This window comes from Aricia agestis, chromosome 22 (genome assembly GCF_905147365.1).
Source record: "Aricia agestis chromosome 22, ilAriAges1.1, whole genome shotgun sequence".
NCBI classification, from domain to species: domain Eukaryota; kingdom Metazoa; phylum Arthropoda; class Insecta; order Lepidoptera; family Lycaenidae; genus Aricia; species Aricia agestis.
In genome coordinates this window covers 3313550-3338109 of record NC_056427.1, presented here as the reverse complement: position 1 = coordinate 3338109, position 24560 = coordinate 3313550, and the positions used below count along the sequence as shown (strand labels likewise).

The following is a 24560-nucleotide window of genomic DNA, read 5'->3' as shown; positions in this document are numbered from 1 at the left end:
TCTACGTTTCTGGGTCTTTAAATAGATCATTGAGATTATCGTCATCTTACATAATATGAATGCATCCATTATTTTCTACGTTTCTGGGTCTTTAAATAGATCATTGAGATTATCGTCATCTTACATAATATGAATGCATCCATTATTTTCTACGTTTCTGGGTCTTTAAATAGATCATTGAGATTATCGTCATCTTACATAATATGAATGCATCCATTATTTTCTACGTTTCTGGGTCTTTAAATAGATCATTGAGATTATCGTCATCTTACATAATATGAATGCATCCATTATTTTCTACGTTTCTGGGTCTTTAAATAGATCATTGAGATTATCGTCATCTTACATAATATGAATGCATCCATTATTTTCTACGTTTCTGGGTCTTTAAATAGATCATTGAGATTATCGTCATCTTACATAATATGAATGCATCCATTATTTTCTACGTTTCTGGGTCTTTAAATAGATCATTGAGAGTATCGTCATCTTACATATTGTGAATGCATCCTTTTTTTTTCCGTGCATCAGTTTTGTCGAGCGGTCATAAAACGTGGTCTGTATATTCGTATTAACCTAAGCAAGAATATGTTGAAAAATAAAAACATGAAAACGAATTGTCTTTCACCGCAGTCATCAATTTTTGAACATTTCCCTTTTAGAAAAAATAGGTACTCGGTCATTTGTCTATTGCTTGTCTACTGTATAGTACTCTCGAATATTCGAAACTTAAATATTCATGTTCAATACTTGTGTTATTCATTGGTATATGGCATAAGGGCTCCCACACATAACTGCGAATTCGCATCACATCGCAATTAATGTCTGACTCAGAGGTGACTGACTGATTGACATATTGATCTGTCAACGCACGGCCCAAACCACTGGATGGATGGCATGCAGGTAGATGTTATGACGTAGGCATCCGCTAAGAAATGTTTTTTTTTTTTATGAAATAAGGGGGCAAACGAGCAAACGGGTCACCTGATGGAAAGCAACTTCCGTCGCCCATGGACACTCGCAGCTTCAGAAGAGCTGCAGGTGCATTGCCGGCCTTTTAAGAGGGAATAGGGTAATAGGGGAGGGTAGGGATGGGAAGGGAAGGGAATAGGGGAGGGTAGGGAAGGGAATAGGGTAGGGGATTGGGCCTCCGGTAAACTCACTCACTCGGCGAAACACAGCGCAAGCGCTGTTTCACGCCGGTTTTCTGTGAGAACGTGGTATTTTTCCGGTCGAGACGGCCCATTCGTGCCGAAGCATGGCTCTCCCACGTATATGATATTTATCAATTCTACCCCCAAGGGTATAAAATAGGAGATGAAAGTTTGTATGAAGCTTTGTCAATTTTAAATCGATCGGGCTGAGACTTTGATACCAGATTAATAATAATAATACTTCTCAACGCGAGCAAAGCCGCGGGCAAAAGCTAGTTCATAATAAAAATGACATTACGACGCTATGCAAATTCGCAGTTTCGTGTGGTAACCCTAAGGCCGGTATAAATAGTCAGTACTCAAGATGCATCTCGGTCTCAAGACACGGTTCAGGCTCTGTGATTGGTTGGCTGTCAAAATTTGGACCAATCATAGAGTCGAATCGCGTCTTGAGACCGAGTTGCATCTTGAGTACTGACTAACAAAAAAATACAAATAAACTTACAACTTATTTCATTTTCAGTTCAGCCATCCACTCCCTGAAAGTGATGATGATGAAGACTACATAGACACTGGTGCTGCTATACTCAATTTCTACTGTACGTTGGTAGACCTACTGGGAAGATGCGCACCGGATGCCGCAGTCATTGCCTTGGTAAGTTGCTTGTATGTGTTCTTTCGAATAAAAAATGGTAGGATTTGACCTACAAAGATCTTGCGTCACTATCCTTGTTTTCCGAACGATATTTTCGTATTTTGTACGCAAATTAAAAAACCGGCCAAGTGCGAGTTGGACTCGCCTATGAAGGGTTCCGCAGCAGCAATAAGGTTTATTTTTATGAAATTAAGAGGTTTTTGATTTATTTTCATATTTCAGTTGATTTAATGAATGTTAAATGTTAAATTAGGGTTTTTCATGACGTATAAAAAACTACTGGCTAGATCTCGTTCGAACCAATTTTCGTTGGTAGTTTTTGTAGTAATGTACATCATATATTTTTTTAGACTTATCATGATCCACTTTAGAAGTTAGAGGGCACATAATTTACCACTTTGGAAGAGTCTCTCTCGCAAACTATTCAGGTTAGAAAAAAATGATATTAGAAACCTCAATATGATTTTTGAAGACATATCCATAGATACCCCACACGCATAGGTTAGATGTAATTATTTTTTTGTTTCAGTTGTATCTATGGGGACCCCTAAAATTTTTAATAATTTTTCCATTTTTGTATTAAAACTTAAAGCAGTTCACAGACTACATCTACTTACCAATTTTCAATAGTATAGCTCTTATAGTTGCGGAAAGTGGCTGTGACATACGGACGGACAGACAGACAGACAGACATGACGAATCTATAAGGGTTCCGTTTTTGCCATTTGGCTACGGGACCCTAAAAAGGAACGTCGAATTTTATTTGAGGTATTTTTTAAACCCATTAAAAGAATTCTGAAACAACATCTTTAACATCGTATAATTTGTTCCTCGTAAGCTAATCTAGGTTTTTTAGTTATTTATGCCACATATCTTCTTATATGTATCCTAAATTAAATAGTAAAACTCACAATATTTCGTTTTCAGGGCAAGAACGAATCTCTCAGGGCACGAGCCATTCTCCGTTCTCTAGTACCGCTAGAAGACTTACAGGGAGTGCTAAGTCTACGTTTCACGCTGAATAACCCTGCTGCTGGAGAGGAAAGACCTAAATCAGGTATAGCGGCGCATATCTTTAAGATTGTATGGTGTAAATGAGGGGGAAAAATTTTTGATGCATTTGTAGAATATCTCCAATAAGGTGTTAAGTCTGATCGCGATCTACCAATAAAGCTTCATCGGATCACAGATCTACCAATAGCGTTCAGCAGTTTAGAGCTTCAATTTTCACTCCGAAGTCGTCGTATTTTACTACTATGATTTCCATGTTAGAAAAACAAAAATGTTGTTTAATATAAGTTTGGTTGATCCATGCGTCGGATGGGCATGTAAAAAGTCCTGCGTTTGATCTCTAACCAGTTTTTTGATCATCATACTGGGTACGAAATTAATGAGAGAGCTTTTACGAATTGCGCACACACTTTGCTTTCCACCGCCACCAAACTGGAATTATCTTATATCTTTAAACGAGCAATGCTTGTATATATATAATTGGAATCTCGGAATCGGCTCCAACGATTTTCATGAAATTTAGTATATAGGGGGTTTCGAGGGCGATAAATCGATCTAGCTAGGAATCATTTTTAGAAAATGTCATTTTATTCGTGTTTTTACCGAGCAAAGCTCGGTCAAATAGCTAGTTATATTTAAACAAGAGCAAGCTCAACATGGTGTTGTTGTGAAGTACTATAATTATATTTGATCATAAGCAAACCCAATAGAAGTTTACTCCAAACGCTTGTAGAATATTTACATCTTCCTCTACAGATATGCCGTCAGGTCTCATCCCTGGTCACAAGCAGAGCGTTGGTCTGTTCCTCGAGAGAGTCTACGGCATAGAAACCCAGGAGTTGTTCTATCGACTTCTAGAAGAGGCCTTCTTGCCTGATCTCCGAGCTGCTACTATGTTGGATAGGGTAAGAGCTGACTGCTAAGAAGTGATTAATTAATGGCAGCCTTTGATTTATTTATAGGCAGTATAGGTGGCAGCGTCCTATGGCGTCCTAGGACCTCCTAAGTACGAACTCTGACGCCCCGTCAGAGTTCGTACTTAGGAGCGGCAAAATAAGTGGCCTGTACTTTAAAAAATATAAATTCAGCTCTGGACAAAGCGCTGTCCAATGAAATCAAAGCAATGCGAGCATCTGCTAGTATGTAATACACATAGTTACATAATATGCTTGCCGTTCTTTAAACAACGTCGAAACTCGCCAACATGTATCTATAAAAAGTCAGGAGTTCTGTTCATCATCTGCGGAACCAGGGTATGCCTTGGTGTAAAATCTTACTATTTGGAATACTTTAGAAAAAATCAACACATAGAACTTTTTTATAAAATAAGGGGGCAAACGAGCGAACGGGTCACCTGATACAAAGCAACTTTCGTCGCACATGGACACTCGCAACATAAGAAGAGCTGCAGTTGCGTTGCCGGCCTTTTAAGAGGGAATACGCTCTCTTGAAGGTTGCAGGTCATATTGGTCCGGAAATACTGCTGGTGACAGTTTGCTCCAGAGTTTTTTTGGCGGTTGGCTAAAAGTTTCATAATTTTTCCAGAACGATGGCTGCGAATCTGACATGGCGTTGTCTATGAATCGCTACATCGGCAACTCGATTCTGCCCCTGCTGATCAAACACGCCAACTTCTACAATGAGGCGGAGAACTATGCCAGTCTGTTGGACGCGACCCTACATACTGTATACAGGTGAGTGAGGAGTTAGGGCCCGTCTAAATAGTACTCAAGATGCATCTGTCAAAATTTGGACCATTCACAGCGACCGACTCTGTGATTGGTCCAAATTTTCACAGAGAGCCTGAAACGTGTCTTGAAAACGAGATGCATCTTGAGTACTGACTATTTATACCGGCCTAAGTATCCCTAGAGCAGCGGTTCTCAAAGTTTTGATGGCTTTAAGATGTAACATTTTCGAAAAAATAAGAATGTCTTTGAATGAATTGTCTCCATGCTGGTGACATTACTTAAAAACTTAAAAACAATTTATGTCACTTGTCCTTTACTGCCCCTGGCCTTTACTGCCTATATGTTAGAGTCACTATAAGGTATTTACGGCACCCCAGAGGGCCTAGACAAGTGGCAAGCGATTATTATCGTAAACGCCAACGTCACAAAATGTATGGGATTTGACATTAGTATTCGCTAGCGAAGCGATGACTTATGTCAAATCGCATACATTTTGTAGCGTTTACGATAATCGCTTGCCACTTGTCTACTAGGGCAGGACTCCTTACAGCTATAGGGTAATCTAAATTTAATATTAATATTCGGAATTCGGCTAGAGAATGATAGACTAAGTGACGCCAGCAAATCCATCAAGCCGAAAATCGTTTATCGCGCGGGGACCGTACATTTTCCCGCAACAAAAACTTCCTGTCCTTTCCCGTGTCTCAAAGTATCCCTATACACATGTAAATTGGTTCAGCCGTTTAAGAGTCCCGGGAAAGGACGTAAGACACTTTTATCCCGGAAAAATGTACGGTTCTTGATTCACGAAATTAGGCGCAACGGAGTTTCGGGCGTCAACTAGTTTATAATTTTAGGGTAGGATTACTCTTCTTACACTGTTATAAGGCTCTTAAGAGGATACACCAGGAGCTAGAGAAATGAAAAAAAAGTACGTGTAATATATATAGCTGTCCCCCTTGCCTCAAGCCTATACCGCAGAACGCGATAGAGACAACTGCAGAAAATCAACGATTCGTTGCCCCTTGATTCCTTCTCCAAAACTTAACCGATTTAAGTACTTTTTTCATTAAAGATTAAAGAAAGGCTTGAGCGGTGTTCCTATGTTTTTTTTTTTTTTGTATAATCTAGCCAAATCTGTTTTCTGCATGTTTGAACACAGCGGAAAATCTGGCCATTTTTTTGGGTTTTTGAACGTTCATATCTTATTTAATAATTAAATTATAAAAAAAAGAAAACATAGGGACATTGTATTAGTGGCCGTAGATATTCAGGAAAAAAATTATAACTCTACTAGCATTATCCAGGGAGGAAACAGGGGACAACGTTTGTATGGAAAAAAGGGCGGTGTGGACTCCTCTTAAGAACTCTACCAACAAAATAATAACCAGCATAACTCGACCCCAGGTTGTCCAAGAACCGCATGCTCACCAAGGGTCAACGTGAGGCGGTCTCCGACTTCCTCGTCGCGCTGACAGCGGCTATGCAGCCGTCTATGCTGTTGAAGCTGCTAAGGAAACTGACAGTGGATGTGTCGAGGCTGTCTGAGTATACCACTGTGGCGCTAAGGGTGAGTTGAACGGGACAATCTTGTATGACTATGTTTTGGCAGCGGCTGTATTTCCATGAATTTTTGTATGTAGGGACAGAAAAACGATATAAATAATTAAATATCAGCAGATTTTCAATTTCATGACGTGATAATTATGACAGCGTTTTGAAATGACGATTTGCACGAAAGACCCTACATAGCTTCACCATGTGGCAGGTGGTAGGTAAAAAATGTTATAAGATTCTTTTTGGCAGCTTTTGATAACAAGAATCCATCGAAATCGAAAACCCCTCGGAAATGTGCCGAGTCGTTAGGCCTTCCGAATGGGCATTGTCCAAAAAAAATCACATGTACTTTTTATTTTACTTTTTTCGTTAAAATAGGGTATTTTAAGAATATAAATTAAATAATTTTGAAATTCATATAGCTAGTTTTTTCTCAATCATTTTTCAAAGTTTCGCTCTGACGTCATCATCAGCGGACAATTGACCTCTGAGTATGTTTTAAATTTCCTTTCAATCTTATTTATAATGGCTGGTTCGTCAAATGCAAGTTCTCATTATGTGAAAGCTGATACGAGAAGCTTACCAAAAGTTCGAAACGTAATGTTGGTCGAATTTATTGCTAATTTAACGCCATTGAAGGTCAAACAAAGGTTAAACATATTTGTTCAAAAATATAAGTAACTAATGGGTATTTTTTTCGTTTATATACAGAAAAACGACCACTGACCTTATTCCTCGAAATGTTTTTGTAATGCGCAAAATTAAAAAAAAATGGACAATCCCCATTCTAAATTTAGTGTCAAAAGAGTTGTTTTTATTTCACAATATTTTTAAGCTATTGCATAGCTTTTATCGCTTTGAGCGCGGCGACCGAATCAGGAAATTCCGTATCTAATGAAAAAAACCTAACACATCCCACTCCGACTGTACCGGTCGTTTCAGTTCGGCATACGTCGACACGGTTTGCGTGCGACTAGACGTATGCGAATTATTGATAAAAGAGGCTATGCCATGCTATTGTTATCAAGGTGGCCCCGTGCGAGTTTCTTACGCCGGTTCTTTTCGGCGGGGTAGTTCCCGAACCAGTGGTAAGCCTCATGTATACTCGACGTTCTAAGAGTCATGTTAACTTTATTAACCTATTTAGAAATAAATATTTTGATTTTGATTTTTGATTTAATGCAATATCTTTACCGTGGCAATTCCTCAAGTGCCACACGTATTTTTAATGACTTCAGTAATTAATTCCCATTTTAATTCCAGCTCCTGACCCTCCACTACGAACGATGCGCCAAATACTACGGCAGCTCCGGCGGGCAGGGCGCTTACGGCTCGTCCTCTGACGAGGAGAAGAGACTGACCATGATGCTGTTCAGCAACATCTTCGACTCGCTCAGCAAGATGGACTACGAGCCCGAGCTGTTCGGGAAGGCGCTGCCGTGCTTGATAGCTATTGGTGAGTGACAGTCAGCTGTCAGTGTCAGCTGTCAGTGTCATGACGTACACCCCGCGTTCCATTTAATATAGCCTTTCGAAGCGAGCGTCTATAGCGTCAGTGACGCCGCGACTGTGAAAAAAATGTATGGTTTAAGGTCACTGACCTCTATAATACACTGGACAGGCGATCGCTATCAATAAAATGCTCCCATTTGAGAGTCGCCATATTGGCGCTGATTGCTATGTGAAAGCAGTAGTGAGTGTACTTGGAACTACTATTTTGCAAATGGCGGCTGTCATTTTCTATGTAATTAGTTCACAGTACGCTCACCGCGGCGCTTCAAATCGGCACAAAAAATAGCTGTTCATTTTGTACGGCATATACTGTCTAGTATATGCCGTACAAAATGACAGCAGTGTATTATAGAGGTCAGTGTTTGAGGTCGAGCGCAGTGACGCTAACGCGGCAACTGTGACGTGACTTACATCACATACATTTTTCACAGTCTCGGCGTCACCGACGCTATAGACGCTCGCTTCGAAAGGCTACCTTTAGCGTTAAAAACGATCAAAACGCTCAAAATGCCTCCTATTTTTTTTGAGCGTTTTGATCGTTTTTAACGCTAAATGGATTGTGTCTTTAGTGTACATTGCCCTGTTTTCACACCATTTTATATCCACCACTGTTTATGGTTTGCTGGAAGAGATGTCTTAAAGAGATAAGTACGCCAATGTTATATTGTCACTTTTATATAAATATGTCTTAATTTTGTACATAAAGAGAATAAATAAATAAATGGAACGCGGGGATAGACTCGCCATGGCAAGGCGCTGCTGATGCAGATGTCACTTGTCAATGTCTGCGATGACAGTGACACGCTGAATCGTTATTTTGACGTAAATTTGTTTTTATAAATTGCTTTTGTTGCTGTCAACAAAAAGGCTGAATCCAGAATCTGAGAATCCAGTTGACTGACGCTAGCATATTTCCATTCGGTAACAAATCAATAAATTAATGACTACTAAGTGAGAACTTTAAGAGGAGTCCACACCGCCGTTTTTCCATACAAACGTTGTCCCCTGTTTCCTCCCTGGATAATACCGGTAGAGTTATGATTTTTTTCCTGAATATCTATGGCCACTATAAGCATGTCCCTATGTTTTCTTTTTTTTTCATAATTTTATTATTAAAAAAGATAAGAACGTCCAAAAACCCAAAAAAATGGCCAGATTTTCCTCTGTGTTCAAACACCTAGAAAACAAAACTGGCTAAAATATACAAAAAAAAAATGAAACAGGAACACAGCTCAAGCCTTGCTTTTATTCTTAATGAAAAAAGTACTTAAATCTGTTAAGTTTTGGAGATGAAATCAGCGGACAACGAATCGAAGATTTTCAGTTATTTTATTAAAACTTCTGTCGTGTTGTCTCTATCGCGCTCGGCGGTGGGAGACTTGAGATTGGTGAGACAGCAATACATTTTCAAATACCTATTTTCAATTTCTCTCGCCCTCGGTGTATCCTCTTAACGTTTTCACTCTTCGGAAAGAAGAGCCTGACTTTAAAAATACTATTGTACTAAGAATAGGTTTAAGAAATGCCTACATTTGTATTTATTTACAGGTTGCGCGCTGCCACCCGACTATTCTCTATCCAAGAACTACGATGATGAGTTCTATGGCAAAGAGACACCAGCTACAGGTGATTATTATTATTCTTTCATTTTTAAGATATAAGAAAATAATGTGATATACAAATGGAACAAAACTTGGTCGTGTTTTTCTGCCTGTTCGTGAAATCGTAGCTACAAAATTGTTTCACAAAACATCATAAACAAAAAGAAATTCCCTAAAAACTGCCTCTGATCAGCACAGACGAGTCATATACGATCGTCCAACGTCGTTTTAGTTCAGCAGACTTAGGCACGGTGTTTGTGTGCGTGCGACTAGACATATTATGCGAATTTTAATTTCATAAGTTGATAAAAATACTGCCTACCGCTGCTTGCTTGCTTTACCGTGGCAGTCCCTGTATTTTATTGTTAAAATTATAATTTTATTTTACAGATAATCCACAATACGATCCGCAGCCAATCAACACGTCGTCGGTCGCTCTCAACAACGATCTCAACACAATTGTGCAGAAGTTTTCAGAACATTATCATGATGCTTGGGCCTCCAGGTAAGATTAAACTGACATGACAAAATAAATGAAAAAAGAAACTGACATAAAAAAATAGTATTTCGTGAATTCTCCAACTGCATCCACGCCGAATTTTATCAAAATAGGCTTAACGTTGAGAGTTTAGCTCTTACAGCTTAGCTAAACAGAACATAATGTTAAAGCGTTTAGCCGTCTGTCTGTATCCTCTTCTCACTTTTGAACCTCTCATGAAATTTGTTATTTGCATTGGAGCATAACTGTAATATCTTCATTATCTTATTAGCCTTCCTTCAGAAGCTTTGTGGCTTGTGTACTTAATTGTAATCATTATAATTATTAGGGTTTTTTCTATGTGCACTAAACACTGACAATATATTTTCAGGAAAATCGAGAACGGTTGGGTGTACGGAGAATCATATTCTGACAGCCAGAAGTCACATCCTCGTCTCAAGCCGTACAACATGCTTAATGATTATGTAAGTTTGTTACTTATAATATTGTAAACAGGGTAAGTCCGGACTGGGTAGGACTGGCAGTGTGGTTACAGCAGGGTAAGTCCGGACTGGATCAGGCAGGGTTATTACAGCAGGGCAAGAAGGTATAGATAGTTTATTTAGTTCCCCGATACTGACGCGGAGCGCATGTCACTCGCTTGTTCGCCGCAGCTTAAGTCGTTAAATCACTATCCTGTGCTTGAACTCTTTATAATATCATTTCGTGCTATATCATACTGTGCTTTTTCATTCCCTGTTCTGCACCTTCTTTCGAACTATAGATATGAACCTAGTGTATGTGCTTGGACAATATAACCTGCTGTATCAGTAAGTCCAGACTTTCATTACATACGGACCTCATCGCATACCTACACTCAATCCATCATATCCATAGGTGATTACAGCACGGTAAGTCCAGTCACGGTCAGGCAGGGTGATTACAGCAGGGTAAGTCCGGACAGGGTAGTTCAGCAGGGTGATTACAGACTTTTTTTCCAATACGATATCATATCACTTTTAGTAAAACTTATGCATATTTTTGTATAAAATGTATATTTCATGCATATTTCTGTTTCAATTGTACGAATAAAATAACAATTTCTTTCCAATTTCAGGAGAAAGAGCGCTACAAAGAACCAGTGCGGGAGTCCCTCAAGGCTCTTCTTGCTATCGGCTGGTCAGTGGAACACTCCGAAGTGGATCTACCCAGCAACAACCGAAGTTCTATGCGACGGCAGTCAAAGAGTGGACAGGTGAGGCCGAAAAAAAACATACATCAGTCCCCAAAATTTCACAGCTGTAAAAAATCTAGCCGGTAGCGTGGCCCGGCAAGTACGTGGGAGAGCCATGCTTCGGCACGAATGGGCCGGCTCGACCGGAGAAATACCTGGTTCTCACAGAAAACAGGAGTTTACCGCAGGCCCAATCCCCTACCCTATTCCCTTCCCTACCCTCCCCTATTCCCTTCCTTTCCCATACCTACCCTCCCCTATTACCCTATTCCCTCTTAGAAGGCCGGCAACGCACCTACAGCTCTTCTGATACTGCGAGTGTCCATGTGCGACGGAAGTAGCTTTGCCCGTTTGCTCGTCTGCCCCCTTATTTCATTAAAAAAAAAGTACAAGCTAGATCAGATATAGCCATCAGTTGATCACAAAATACCACTTCTTCATGCGGTGACACTATGTTGCATCTGAAAACAAAATATACATTATTATAAAATATATAAATATACTTACCAAAAAAAGTGTCAAAAATTATCCACGCTTTTATTTTTATTTACCAGCTGCTAGATGAGACGCCAACGGTATGTCACCTAAATTACACCTTGTATTTTCAAATAGACAACTATTTTGTATAACACACTTAGGGCCTGTTTCACCACTTCCTGATAAGTGCCGGATAGGCTATCCACAACTTAACTTGACAGATAGATTATGGAGAATCTGTCAAAAAAGTCATTATATCAGAATCCGTACTTAGTATTATAAATATGAAATTGTGTCTCTCTGTCTGTCTGTATGTTACCTCACCCCTAAACCGCTGAGCCGATTTTGCTGAAATTTGGTGTGGAGATGCTTATAGTCCCGGGAAAGGATGTAGGATTCTTTTTATCCCGGAAAAATGTACGGTTCCCACGCGATAAACCAACTTCGAGCGCAACAGAGTTGCGGGCACTGACCTCTATAATACACTGAACAGGCTATGCCGTACAAAATGACAGCTATTTTTTGTGCCGATTTGAAGCGCCGCGGTGAGCGTACTGTGAACTAATTACATAGACAATTACAACCGCCATTTGCAAAATAGTAGTTCCAAGTAAACTCACTACCGCTTTCACATAGCAATCAGCGCCAATATGGCTACTTTCAAATAGGAATATTTTATTGATAGCGATCGCCTGTCCAGTGTATTATAGAGGTCAGTGGTTGCGGGCGTCATTTAGTTATGAAACATATCCGTATACTTTTTATTCGCAGTCTGACTCAGCCACGCCTTTCAACTACAACCCTCATCCAGTCGACATGACAAACTTGACATTGTCACGCGAGATGCAAAACATGGCGGAACGGTTGGCCGAAAACGCGCACGACATCTGGGCGAAGAAGAAGAAGGAGGAGTTGGTTACTAATGGAGGTAGGTGATTAATGCCAAAGACTTGCAAAAGACTTGAAGGTTTAGCCACACGCGTTTTCTTTATCTGTTCTGTAGAATCACCGATCAAAATACAAATACAAATATTTATTGACCAAAAATTGTTTAACATAATGCGATAATTACAGATCCCCACACTAGGCGATACCTGTCCTGTGGGGACATAATATAAATAAAAATAAAGTCATATAATTAAGTAACAAAAAACAGCACCACCCACTTAAAGCGGCGTTGCCAGACTTAGACATGGTGTTTTTGTGCGTGCGACTAGACGTAGGCGAATTATAATTGCATATTTTAATAAAGATAGCATTCTTTATTAACATAATATAAGCAATAGCTTTGTCTCGGTAGTCCCCGTGTGCCACGTGTATTTTTTGTGTAAAAAATAACAAAGTGATAAATTTAAAATTCTTTTCAGGTGGCATCCACCCCCAACTAGTGCCATACGATCTACTCACCGACAAAGAGAAGAAGAAGGATCGAGAACGATCCCAGGAGTTCCTCAAATACCTCCAATACCAAGGTTACAAGCTACACAGGCCGAGCCGCGGACCGCAGGGTGATACAGAACAGACTACTACGGGCGTAGCAATAGAGCTCAGATTCGCTTACTCGCTCCTCGAGAAGTTGATACAGTACATAGATAGAGCTACTATCAATATGAAGCTTCTAAAACCGTCTACCACTTTCAGTAGAAGGACTAGTTTTAAAATGAGTACGAGGGACATCAAGTTTGTTTCCAAGGTGAGTTTTTTTAAAGAGGTTATAATGTTTGTCTGTGAATATTTTATTTTTCTTGTCACAAAATACTTTGACGCGTCGTTTCAATATCTATAACCTGTAAATTCTAAATAGTCGTGTTTTTATCGCGCTACTTTTTTGATACGCATGTCAAAATCATGTCATGGCAACGCAACTTGACGTGTATCCATGTGACATAACGTGATTTTGTAATGTGCAATAAAATATTTGCGCGATAAAAAAAATGAGACAAACACGACTAATATTTGATTACTTTGAGATTGATATTTTCCCATTTTTTGTAACAACTCTACAAGGATATTTTGGCGCAATTGGAAATAATTACACCATCTTATAAGATGTCACCTTGATAACCTGTAGCTTTTTTACTGTTGACTGATAGAATATAAGTTGAGATGTCACCCAAATATCACTGAACGTGTTTCCTAAATGGCTAAACATGGCTTATGATTTCGAGTGACAGTTGTTTTCTTTGACAATGTCATCTGCCTATATGAAAATGTCATCCAAGTGCCACAAGATTTACGCCCGTCGCCCCTGACATGCCAGTGTCATTAAACGTGAGACCAAAGGATGATTTCATTTCAAGTGACAGTTGTTTGGCTTTGACAATGTCATCTGCCCATATAACAATGTCAACCAAGTGCCACAATATCCTTGTAGGCCTGTATTTTGGATTTGGCTAGATAACTTTTTGTATAGTCCTATTTAGTCAATGTTTCTTAAAATATATATTTTTTAAATATTGCACATTATAACCCTTCTTTGACCTACTGTGTATATGACCTATTTTTCCTATATTGCAAGCAAAGCAAAATGGAAATCAAATATTTTAAAAAGGTATAACAATACTAGCAAAGCGTTTGTATTGAATTTTATTTAATCTATCAGTAAGAATTTAAAACAGCATGTTTTTAAAAAGTTATTAAAACACATAAATAAATAAAATGCATGTTATTTTTTTAATCGTTCATGGTTTTTTTTTTCTGCTTTCAAAATGTAAGTACAAGTAAAACTGTTTTCTTGCAATCACCGTGCTTTATTTCCTACATTTAACAAGTTTTTTGAGAGAAGGTAATTAATATGAATATTATTTTTTATAATACCTATCCAGAGATTAGTTTCTCCCACATTTTTCCTTTTGAGCTTCAACCAATTTTATTAGTTCCATCCATATGTTCAAATAGATTCATCTTCTTGTGTTTTATAAAGTGGCTATTTGATTGAATTTAGTTCGGTTGCTGTCGCTTGCGGCAAAGATCAAAAAGTCACCTTGATGCAATTCCCATACATTTTGACTACTTCGCTATCGAAACTGACATTCAAATTCATCTTGACAGAACGCCTTAATCTGACCACATTTTTCCTCTCTAGGTTGTCCTACCTCTTATGGAGAAGTATTTCTCGACGCATCGTAACTACTTCATAGCGGTTGCTACTGCAACCAACAATGTGGGTGCGGCTTCTCTCAAAGAGAAGGAGATGGTTGCAGCATTATTCTGCAAACTGGCCAGTCTGCTGAGATCCAGGTGAGTAGCTTGCCCTTTTAGGGCATTGATGCTGCAGGCTGTAATTAATCAAACTAAGAGTATGTTAGGAGTCAGGACATGCCTTAATAGATAGTCCCGTAGATTCTTTTCATATCAAAGTAAATTCGGACACGGGGTAAAAATCAATAATTCAAGATGTCAGTGAATATTTTGTTTAGATGGTCACCAAGGTCTGCAAAAAATTACTTCATAATTCCGGATAGTTATTTAATTTAACACCGAATCATCTGGACTTACCCTGAATCCGATCTTACCCAGCTGGCCGATTCTGTATCGTACATTTGTGAGATAATAACTGAGTTAGTAACGAAACGGAGGAGTGAGTAACGGAAAGTGCACTTTTTGTATTCACTTGCATACAAAAGTGAGACTTTCCGTTGCTCACTCCTCCGTTTCGTTACTAACTCAGTGATTAACTCACAAATGTACGATACAGAATCGGCCAGCTGATTAGCTTTATTATAAAAAAAGAAAAGCTTATTATAATTATTATAAAACAAGATAATAATAAATTCAATAATTTTATGAGAAGAAGCCTATTAAAGTAACCCAGTGACAGCAACAGACGCAGAAAATAATTTACCCTAATAATATTATAAACATCACATAATTCTATCCCCAGGCTAGCAGCCTTCGGTCCCGATGTCCGCATCACGGTCCGATGTCTCCAAGTGCTGGTGAAGGGAATCGACGCGAAGTCCCTCGTCAAGAACTGCCCCGAATTCATCAGAACATCTATGCTGACTTTCTTCAATAACGTCGCTGATGATTTGGGGCATACGATACTTAATTTACAGGAGGTGAGTTAAAAAGAAACAAATACTTTGAAACGTCCCATGTGTTGACCTACCATTATTTAGTTACAGGACTTTTATTCCTGTCACTTCACAAAGTAGGTACACAGTTTATAGCTACAAAAATGTGAAAGAGTCCGTTACCGACTTAGATTGAAATTATCTGGTTTCTGTTACGGAAAATGTACGATTACAGCGCTCTTTAGTGCACGAATATAAAATGTTTTATTTGTTTTAAATCTTACGGGATCACGTGAAGTACTTATATGCCTAATTGGAACGTGAATTTGAGAGTGCTTGAATAATTGCTGCAATTGTGCTTGAATAATTGCTGCAACGCTTCGCTTATGCTTCGCATAAGCGAAGCGTTGCAGCTGTAGTTAAAACATTCAACGGCATGATGCCGCATACTGCGCTCTAGTAAGAGGATATTTTTATCTTGAGTATATTTAACCACTATATAATAATTTCAGGGCAAATATGCCCACCTCCGAGGCACGCATCTCAAGACGTCTACTTCTCTGGGCTATATCGATGGCGTGCTGATGCCGGTACTTACCGCGATGTTTGACCACCTCGCTAACTGCGAGTACGGCGCTGATCTGCTGCGTGAGTACATCCACACTATAACTTTTGACAGAGTAAAAGGAATAGAGTGTACTTACCGTTGTGTACTGCGCACACACTTGGGCACTATAAAATCACTCCTATGTAACTGTCCGGTTTTAATCAAACCGGCCACCGTCACCGAAACCGGTGTGGGAGTTATATAACTATAACTTTTCGCCACACGAAAAATATACCATCCTCATCACCTTGATGAGTAGCAGTGCGTTTTTCGCGTAAATTTCTGCCGTGCATAGTAATACTCTGGAACGAACTGTCGCCAGCAGTATTTCCGGACCAACACGACCTGCAAATCTTCAAGAAGAGAGCTTATTCCCTAACAGCCGTTCCCAATATTTGATCTATCTCTGGTTTTGCCCTACTAGAGATAGGAATAGCTCATAATTGACATAAAATATATGTCTCTAATGTCTAATGTGAGTTATTCCTATCTCTAGTAGGGCAAAACCAGAGATAGATCAAATATTGGGAACGGCCGTAAGTAAACCGTATATCCCACCGCAACAAAATTATCCTATGTCCTTTCCCCGTTCTTTAAAATTTCCGTGTTAAAAAATTGTTATGTGTCACGATAGTATACCTTTTTGACACGACAGACTCTAAGGCTAAAGTAGCCTTAATGGCAAATGGAATTTCAATCACCCTCATTGAAATGTCTATTACAGTGGACGAGATCCAGGTGGCGTCATACAAAATGCTCGGGTCACTCTACACCCTGGGCACTGACGTCACACTCACACACGACAGGAAGTACCTGAAGACGGAGATAGAACGACACAAGCCGGCTCTGGTGAGTCTACCCTCTCTTTTTTACCATAAAAGTATTTGTGTTTGGCACGTGACTTATCAAACGTAATGTTTTTCGTCACGTGACCTTGAAATTTCACTCTCAGCGCGCTAAAGAAGTTTCGATGAAACTCACATTTATCAATCTGAAAATGTCTGTGAGTTTCTTATGCTGCTTTTGTTTTTTTTTATGTATAAGGGGGCAAACGAGCAAACGGGTCACCTGATGGAAAGTCTATAAGAATATGAATATATAATAAGAAATAAGGGGGCAAACGAGCAAACGGGTCACCTGATGGAAAGCAACTTCCGTCGCACATAGACACTCGCAGCATCAGAAGAGCTGCAGGTGCGTTGCCGGCCTTTTAATAGAGAATAGGGTAATAGGGGAGGGTAGGGATGGGAAAGGAAGGGAAGGGAATAGGCCTGCGGTAAACTCACTCACTCGTCGAAACACAGCGCAAGCGCTGTTTTCACGCCGGTTTTCTGTGACAGTTTTCGAACAGGTCGTAACAACAAATAAGAATCTTAATATATATATTTCTTGTGTGCGTGTGTATGTGACTGAACTCCTCCTAAACGACTGGACCAATTTTGATGAAATTTTTTGTGTGTGTTCGTGGAGATTCGAGAATGGTTTAGATTTACAGTTTGGTCTACTGGAAAATGTTTTTTCAATTAATTTCTTATTTATAAGGAGTTGTTGATTTTGGAATGTTTTACATTAGATCCGGCGGACGGCGCTATCATCGCATTCAATATTATTCTATTTCAATTTTAGTTTGTCCTGACAGATGGTGCTACGATTAATTTGAAAAAAATTTTGTTATTCAATTCATGTGCTGATTAAAATATTAAATAAATAACACATAGGCTACAATTTTAACCGACTTTCAAAATGGGGGAGGTGTTATGTTCGTTTTCTTATATTCAACGATTACTCCACCGTTTGTTAACCGATTTTCAAAATTTTTCTTTTTGTATATAGGGTATCATCCCAATTTGGTATTATATTCAGAAAAGTGGTGATCTGATGAAGGATCCATAAGTAATCGAGGGAACTCCTCAAAACTTATAGGGAAACATATGGTGACTTCGGTTTTGTGAGAAGTATTCTAAGCATATGCTACCAACAAGTAAGATTTTGCACCGAGATATACCTGGTATACCGTGGTTCGGAAGGTGCTGAGAGAATTCCTGATTCTTTATAGATACAAGTTTGGGAGTTTCGGCGTTGTTTTAAGAACAGAAAGCATATGCTACTATGCAAATTACATTCTTCATCATCATCATCATCATCATCATCACTACCATATTATACCATTTCATAGTCTTTTAGATCGAGACTCGAGTTTGTCAAGCGATAATTAAAAAAAATCTATATCTACCTAATATTATAAACCTGAAGAGTATGTTTGCTTGAACGCGTCAATCTCAGAAACTACAGGTCCGATTTAAAAACTTATCTCAGTGTTAGATAGATCATTTATCGAGTAAGACTCATCATTTATCGAGAAGGTTATATTATATTATTACTCTAAGACTAATACGACAGAAGAAACTCAGGAAAATGTGGGAAAAACGGGGGAAATATTTTTTATGGGAAAATGTACCTTACGGATTCTGTAAAATTTCTAATTTACGCGGGCGAAGCCGCGCGGGACATCTAGTATTCTTATAAAACATTATATTCATAAAATTTAAAACTGTTGCATTTATCATTTCCAATTCCAGGGTTCCTGTCTCGGTGCGTTCAGTTCCACCTTCCCTGTTGCGTTCCTCGAGCCTCACCTCAACAAGCACAACCAGTTCTCGCTGTTGAATCGTATCGCTGATCACTCCTTGGAGGCTCAAGGTATTTTATTATTTTATTGTCTTTCATGATAATAAGAAAAAAAATGAATTAAGACTAATCAGGGTAATTTCGGATAAACAGGGTGAGTTCGGATAACACAATGGGGATTGTCCATTTTTTTTTTAATTTTGCTCATTACAAAAATATTTCGAGGAATAAGGTCAGTGATCGTTTTTCTGTGTATAAACGAAAAAAATACCCATTAGTTACTTATATTTTTGAACAAATATGTTTAACCTTAGTTTGACCTTCAATGGCGTTAAATTAGCAATAAATTCGACTAACATTACGTTTCGAACTTTTGGTAAGGTAAGGTATCAGCTTTTGCTGTTTCAGCTATCAGCATTTTGTCAAATTGCATTTGACAAACCAGCCGTTATAAATAAAATTGAAAGGAAATTTAAAACATACTGCAGAGGTCAATTGGCCGCCGTTTAAAAATTTAAAAATTTATTGAGAAAAAACTAGCCAATGAATTTCAAAATTATTTAATTTATATTCTTAAAATACCCTATTTTAACGAAAAAAAAATATAAAAAGTACATGTGATTTTTGTGTGTGACTGAGATGTAGTGTAAAACCATATTTTTATAAAAAATATATTTAATCAGCTGATATCAAATCAGGGTTATCGTAATAATCGAATCCAAAGTTTTTCGCTCGCGTATTAACGCGAGCGAAAAACTTTGGATTCCTTTTGACGAAAAATGGGGAAACGTAGGTAATTGAAATTTTGCACAGTTATAGTTTATATGGTGAAGGAGTGCATCGAGCTAATATTATTTTGAAATTATGATTTTATCATAATTTTTTAACAATTAATAAAACATTACACACACTACAATACGCACACTCAAGAAGATGACAGATTTTTGAGTGACCAACCTGTACATACGAATCATACTCTTTTATTTATGGTTGAAGTCTGTTGACAACAAGTTGACAAATTAAAAATGGATTATTGTTTTTTTTTATTGAATCTTAGATACTATTAGACAATGCTTACACGGCCAGTCTGAGATCAGCTGAGTCCCAGAGACGAGAGTTGAAAAAAATATGATAAAGTCAATATTTTTTTACAAATTAAACATAGTAGTCCTAATGTCGTTGAAAATAAGGTCGAATTTAGACCATTGGGGGATCTCTAGTCAGGGTACAGATACAGGTATCTGAAGTTACCTTGATTTAGTATGAATCTGATTTATTTTTCCAGACATAATGGCGAAGATGGAGCAATCTATGCCTACCCTGGAGACAATTTTGAACGAAGTGGACCAGTTTGTGGAGTCGGATAAGACGTACAACGAAGCTCCGCATATTATCGACGTGGTTATGCCGCTCCTGTGCTCCTACCTGCCTTTCTGGTGGGCGCAGGGGCCTGATAATGTGACGCCTACGGCCGGGTAAGTGGCACTAATAGTATATAGCACTAGTGGACCCGACAGACGTTGTCTTGTATACACGTGACGTGGGAGGCCATGCTTCGGCACGAATGGGCCGGCTCGACCGGAGAAATACCACGTTCTCACAGAAAACCGGCGTGAAACAGCGCTTGCGCTGTGTTTCGCCGAGTGAGTGAGTTTACCGGAGGCCTAATCCCCTACCCTATTCCCTTCCCTTCCCATCCCTACCCTCCCCATTTACCCTATTCAATCTTAAAAGGCCGGCAACGCACCTGCAGCTCTTCTGATGCTGCGAGTATCCATGGGCGACGGAAGTTGCTTTCCATCAGGTGACCCGTTTGCTCGTTTGCCCCCATATTTCATTTTAAAAAAAGTCTTAGTCTATCGTTGATGTGGTGTTACCATTGCTGTGCTGCTACCTGCCGCTCTGGTGGGCGCAGGGGCCTGATAATGTGACAGCTACGGCTCGATAATTGTGACTTTCTTATACTATATTTTGTAACAAAACAAAAACAACAAAACGCCCGCAACTCCGTTGCGCATAATTTCGTTTATCCTTTTTTTTATCAAATAAAGGGACAAACGAGCAAACGGGTCACCTTATGGAAAGCAACTTCCGTCGCCCATGGACACTCGCAGCATCAGAGGAGCCTGCCTTTTAAGAGGGAATAGGGTAATAGGGAAGGGTATGGATGGGGAGGGAAGGGAAGGGAATAGGGGAGAGTAGGGAAGGGAATAGGGTAGGGGATTGGGCCTCCGGTAAACTCACTCACTCGGCGAAACACAGCGCAAGCGCGGTTTCACGCCGGCTTTCTGTGAGAATGTGGTATTTCTCCGGTCGAGCCGGCCCATTCGTGCCGAAGCATGGCTCTCCCACGTATAAAACCTCCTCGCGCTTAAACGACTATACTTTGAGAGACGGAAAAGAGCATAGAATAGTTTTTATCTCGGAGAGATATGTACGGCTCCTGCGTTTCGTTTGATTGATTTTTGTTAACAGCGTAGTAAATATAGCTCGTCTCTAAATTGTCAACACAACAGCTACATAATATTAAAAAATACAGAGGCCGTAGGTAGCCCTTTCGTTAAAAACGATTACGAATTTCTTTATCAAAATGTATGGGATTTGACATTAGGCTTCGAAAGCAAAATGTCATTTAGCGACTTATGTCAAACCGCATACATTTTGATAACGAATTTCATCATTTTTGAAGAAAGATACTTTGTCTAAGGGGGCAAGTTACGGTAGAATAAAAATCATGAGAGCATAATATTTTGTTCTTACAGCAACCACGTAACCATGGTAACGGCGGAACACATGAACCAACTCCTCAAAAACGTCCTCAAACTGATCAAAAAGAACATCGGCAACGAATCAGCTCCTTGGATGACTCGCATCGCGACATACACTCAGCAGATAATCATCAACAGTTCTGAAGAGTTGCTTAGAGATTCCTTCCTGCCGTTAGCCGAGAGAGTACGGAAGAGGACTGACAATATGTTCCATAAGGAGGAGAGTCTTAGAGGATTCATCAAGGTAAGACGCGCACAGCTTTAAGCTTTTATTTAGGCCAAACCTACGCGACCAGGCGACTGCGAAGCGGAGCGCCAAGTTATCAAATGTTTTAGGTTTAGCCTAAGCTTAAAGATAGCTTCACGCTTGGTTTTTTTTTTTATGAAATAAGGGGACAAATGAGCAAACGGGTCACCTGATGGAAAGCAACTTCCGTCGCCCATGGACACTCGCAGCATCAGAAGAGCTGCAGGTGCGTTTTCGGTCTTTTAAGAGGGACTAGGATAATAGGGGAGGGTAAAGATGGGAAGGGAATAGGGGAGGGTAGGGAAAGGAATAGGGTAGGGGACTGGGCCTCCGGTAAACTCACTCACTCGGCGAAACACAGCGCAAGCGCTGTTTCACGTCGGTTTTCTGTGAGAACGTGGCCTGGTATTTCTCCGGTCGAGCCGGCCCATTCGTGCCCAAGCATGGCTCTCCCACGTTTTTATGCAGAATTTTTTTTCTTCATTCCAGTCATCAACGGACGATACCTCTCAAGTGGAATCCCAGATCCAAGAGGACTGGCAGCTGCTTGTCCGCGATATCTACTCCTTCTATCCGCTGCTCATCAAATACGTCGATCTACAGAGGAACCACTGGCTAAGGAATAATATACCGGGTGAGTCTATACTAATATTATTAATGCGAAAGTCTGTCTATCTGTCTGCTGTTCAGCGGTTTGGCCTCTTCGTGGTCAAACCGCTGAACCGATATTGCTGAGAATTGGTACGGAGACACTTTGAGTCCCGGGAAAGAATTAGGATATTGTTTGTCCCGAGAAAATATACGGTTGTCGCGCGAAAAACGAATTTTGTCGCAACGGAGTTGCGGGCGTTCTTCGTAGACTACGACGAATGTAACAACTACGTTACAATGCTACGACGAATTTTAAAACTACGTAGCCAGGCTACGACGAATGTAGCAGCTACGTAGCCAGGCTACGACGAATGTAGCAGCTACGTAGCCAGGCTACGACGAATGTAGCAGCTACGTAGCCAGGCTACGACGAATGTAGCAGCTACGTAGCCAGGCTACGACGAATGTAGCAGCTACGTAGCCAGGCTACGACGAATGTAGCAGCTACGTAGCCAGGCTACGACGAATGTAGCAGCTACGTAGCCAGGCTACGACGAATGTAGCAGCTACGTAGCCAGGCTACGACGAATGTAGCAGCTACGTAGCCAGGCTACGACGAATGTAGCAGCTACGTAGCCAGGCTACGACGAATGTAGCAGCTACGTAGCCAGGCTACGACGAATGTAGCAGCTACGTAGCCAGGCTACGACGAATGTAGCAGCTACGTAGCCAGGCTACGACGAATGTAGCAGCTACGTAGCCAGGCTACGACGAATGTAGCAGCTACGTAGCCAGGCTACGACGAATGTAGCAGCTACGTAGCCAGGCTACGACGAATGTAGCAGCTACGTAGCCAGGCTACGACGAATGTAGCAGCTACGTAGCCAGGCTACGACGAATGTAGCAGCTACGTAGCCAGGCTACGACGAATGTAACTTGTAACAACACATTGCAACAACTAATTATCAAGGCTACGATAGTAATTATAATGTAAAGAAAATTACAAAGCGTTTTTGAGGAAATTCTTAGTGTTAAGGGTTTGTCAAAATAAGTCTTTGTCCCTTTTTCCATTACGAAGAACGAATAAGATTACTTCATTTTAACCAATTATAAAATTAAATAGGCGTTGGTGAAATTGGGATTTTGTTGGCTTTAATTTCACATTTTTATAATTTTCAGAGGCCGAAGAGCTATACAACCACGTCGCAGAAATATTCAACATTTGGTCCAAGAGTCAATACTTCTTGAAGGAGGAGCAAAACTTCATATCCGCCAACGAAATTGATAACATGGTAATTTTGACTTTATAATGAAACTCATAAAATTCATTTTCATTTGTACTGTGTTATGTGTTCATATTATTTGTTCAGTTTCATGCGATTATGTGCTCTATGTTATTGTAATACGGTTCGATTTGTCAAAGGTTTTGATAATGCCAACTGCGACTAGAAGAGTTACTACAGTTGTAGATGGTACGCCACAAGGTGGAGGAAAGGTAAAAAAAAAATAGAAAAAAGTTTTTTTTTTCTACTAATTCTTCTAACTTTGATAGCCATAACGAATGCTTAATCTTTTACTAATTGTAACGCTTTTCAGGTTTAGTTTAGATCTGCTACGTGCTTTCAGATTTACTAAGTACCTTTCTAACTTCTAATGGTTTAGAATAGAAAGAAAAATAGAATTACTAATTTACTGCCACTTTTTTACTACTGCTATCTAATATCTACTATCCGAGCATCTTTATAGGTAGATGGCGGATCTACGTAATTTGGTCAGACTAAATATTATACTCGTATATCTAGTCACTGTTAATCGTGATCGAGATAATCTGACTAAATTACGTAGGTATGCATTTATAAAACAATTTTTTTTATATTTATTTACCTAAGTAATTTATATTTATGAATTTAACTTTAAATACTTAACATTTATGACATTGTAATATTGGCTTCACTTTATATTTCCTTTACTTATTATAGGTAATGGTTAGATTATAAGCTCTTAATTTATAGCATTTTTCTACCAAAATGAAATTTTTCTTAAGTAGATGTAGAATGAATTAAGGATAACCAGGAGAAAAGTGGATACAGTTCAAATTTATCTTATCTTTAATTCAATTTACCGCCTTAGCCTTAGGCCGAGACACAAAAACACGATACGACGTCGTGTCGTACCACGACGCGGCGTCGTTTCACAATGCGACGTCGTGTCGTGGGAATCCACGACGAGCATCGTAAAAAACTACGACGCGACATCGTGACGTGCCACGATATACGGTGGTACGACACGACGTCGTATCGTGTTTTTGTGTCCCGGCCCTTAGAGGTAAATTG

General features: G+C 39.5%; 1 protein-coding gene across 29 annotated transcripts in view; it reads left to right on the top strand.

Annotated features, from left to right (window-relative positions):
* Positions 1 to 24560, top strand: part of LOC121737989 (ryanodine receptor) — a 156146-nt gene that overhangs the window by 99814 nt on the left and 31772 nt on the right. For 28 of the 29 annotated variants that reach the window (XM_042129772.1, XM_042129761.1, XM_042129776.1 and 25 more), the window contains 22 exons: positions 1678 to 1809; positions 2737 to 2866; positions 3577 to 3725; positions 4366 to 4514; positions 5919 to 6081; positions 7332 to 7524; positions 9129 to 9206; positions 9572 to 9686; positions 10051 to 10144; positions 10777 to 10914; positions 12142 to 12298; positions 12738 to 13063; positions 14456 to 14610; positions 15254 to 15431; positions 15899 to 16034; positions 16718 to 16842; positions 18573 to 18693; positions 19907 to 20096; positions 21384 to 21633; positions 22126 to 22270; positions 23407 to 23519; positions 23651 to 23722. In XM_042129772.1, coding sequence (XP_041985706.1) covers positions 1678 to 1809; positions 2737 to 2866; positions 3577 to 3725; positions 4366 to 4514; positions 5919 to 6081; positions 7332 to 7524; positions 9129 to 9206; positions 9572 to 9686; positions 10051 to 10144; positions 10777 to 10914; positions 12142 to 12298; positions 12738 to 13063; positions 14456 to 14610; positions 15254 to 15431; positions 15899 to 16034; positions 16718 to 16842; positions 18573 to 18693; positions 19907 to 20096; positions 21384 to 21633; positions 22126 to 22270; positions 23407 to 23519; positions 23651 to 23722 — 3309 coding nt within the window. The remainder of the gene's footprint in view (positions 1 to 1677; positions 1810 to 2736; positions 2867 to 3576; positions 3726 to 4365; positions 4515 to 5918; positions 6082 to 7331; positions 7525 to 9128; positions 9207 to 9571; positions 9687 to 10050; positions 10145 to 10776; positions 10915 to 12141; positions 12299 to 12737; positions 13064 to 14455; positions 14611 to 15253; positions 15432 to 15898; positions 16035 to 16717; positions 16843 to 18572; positions 18694 to 19906; positions 20097 to 21383; positions 21634 to 22125; positions 22271 to 23406; positions 23520 to 23650; positions 23723 to 24560) is intronic. The other variant, XM_042129757.1, reaches the window with a different exon arrangement.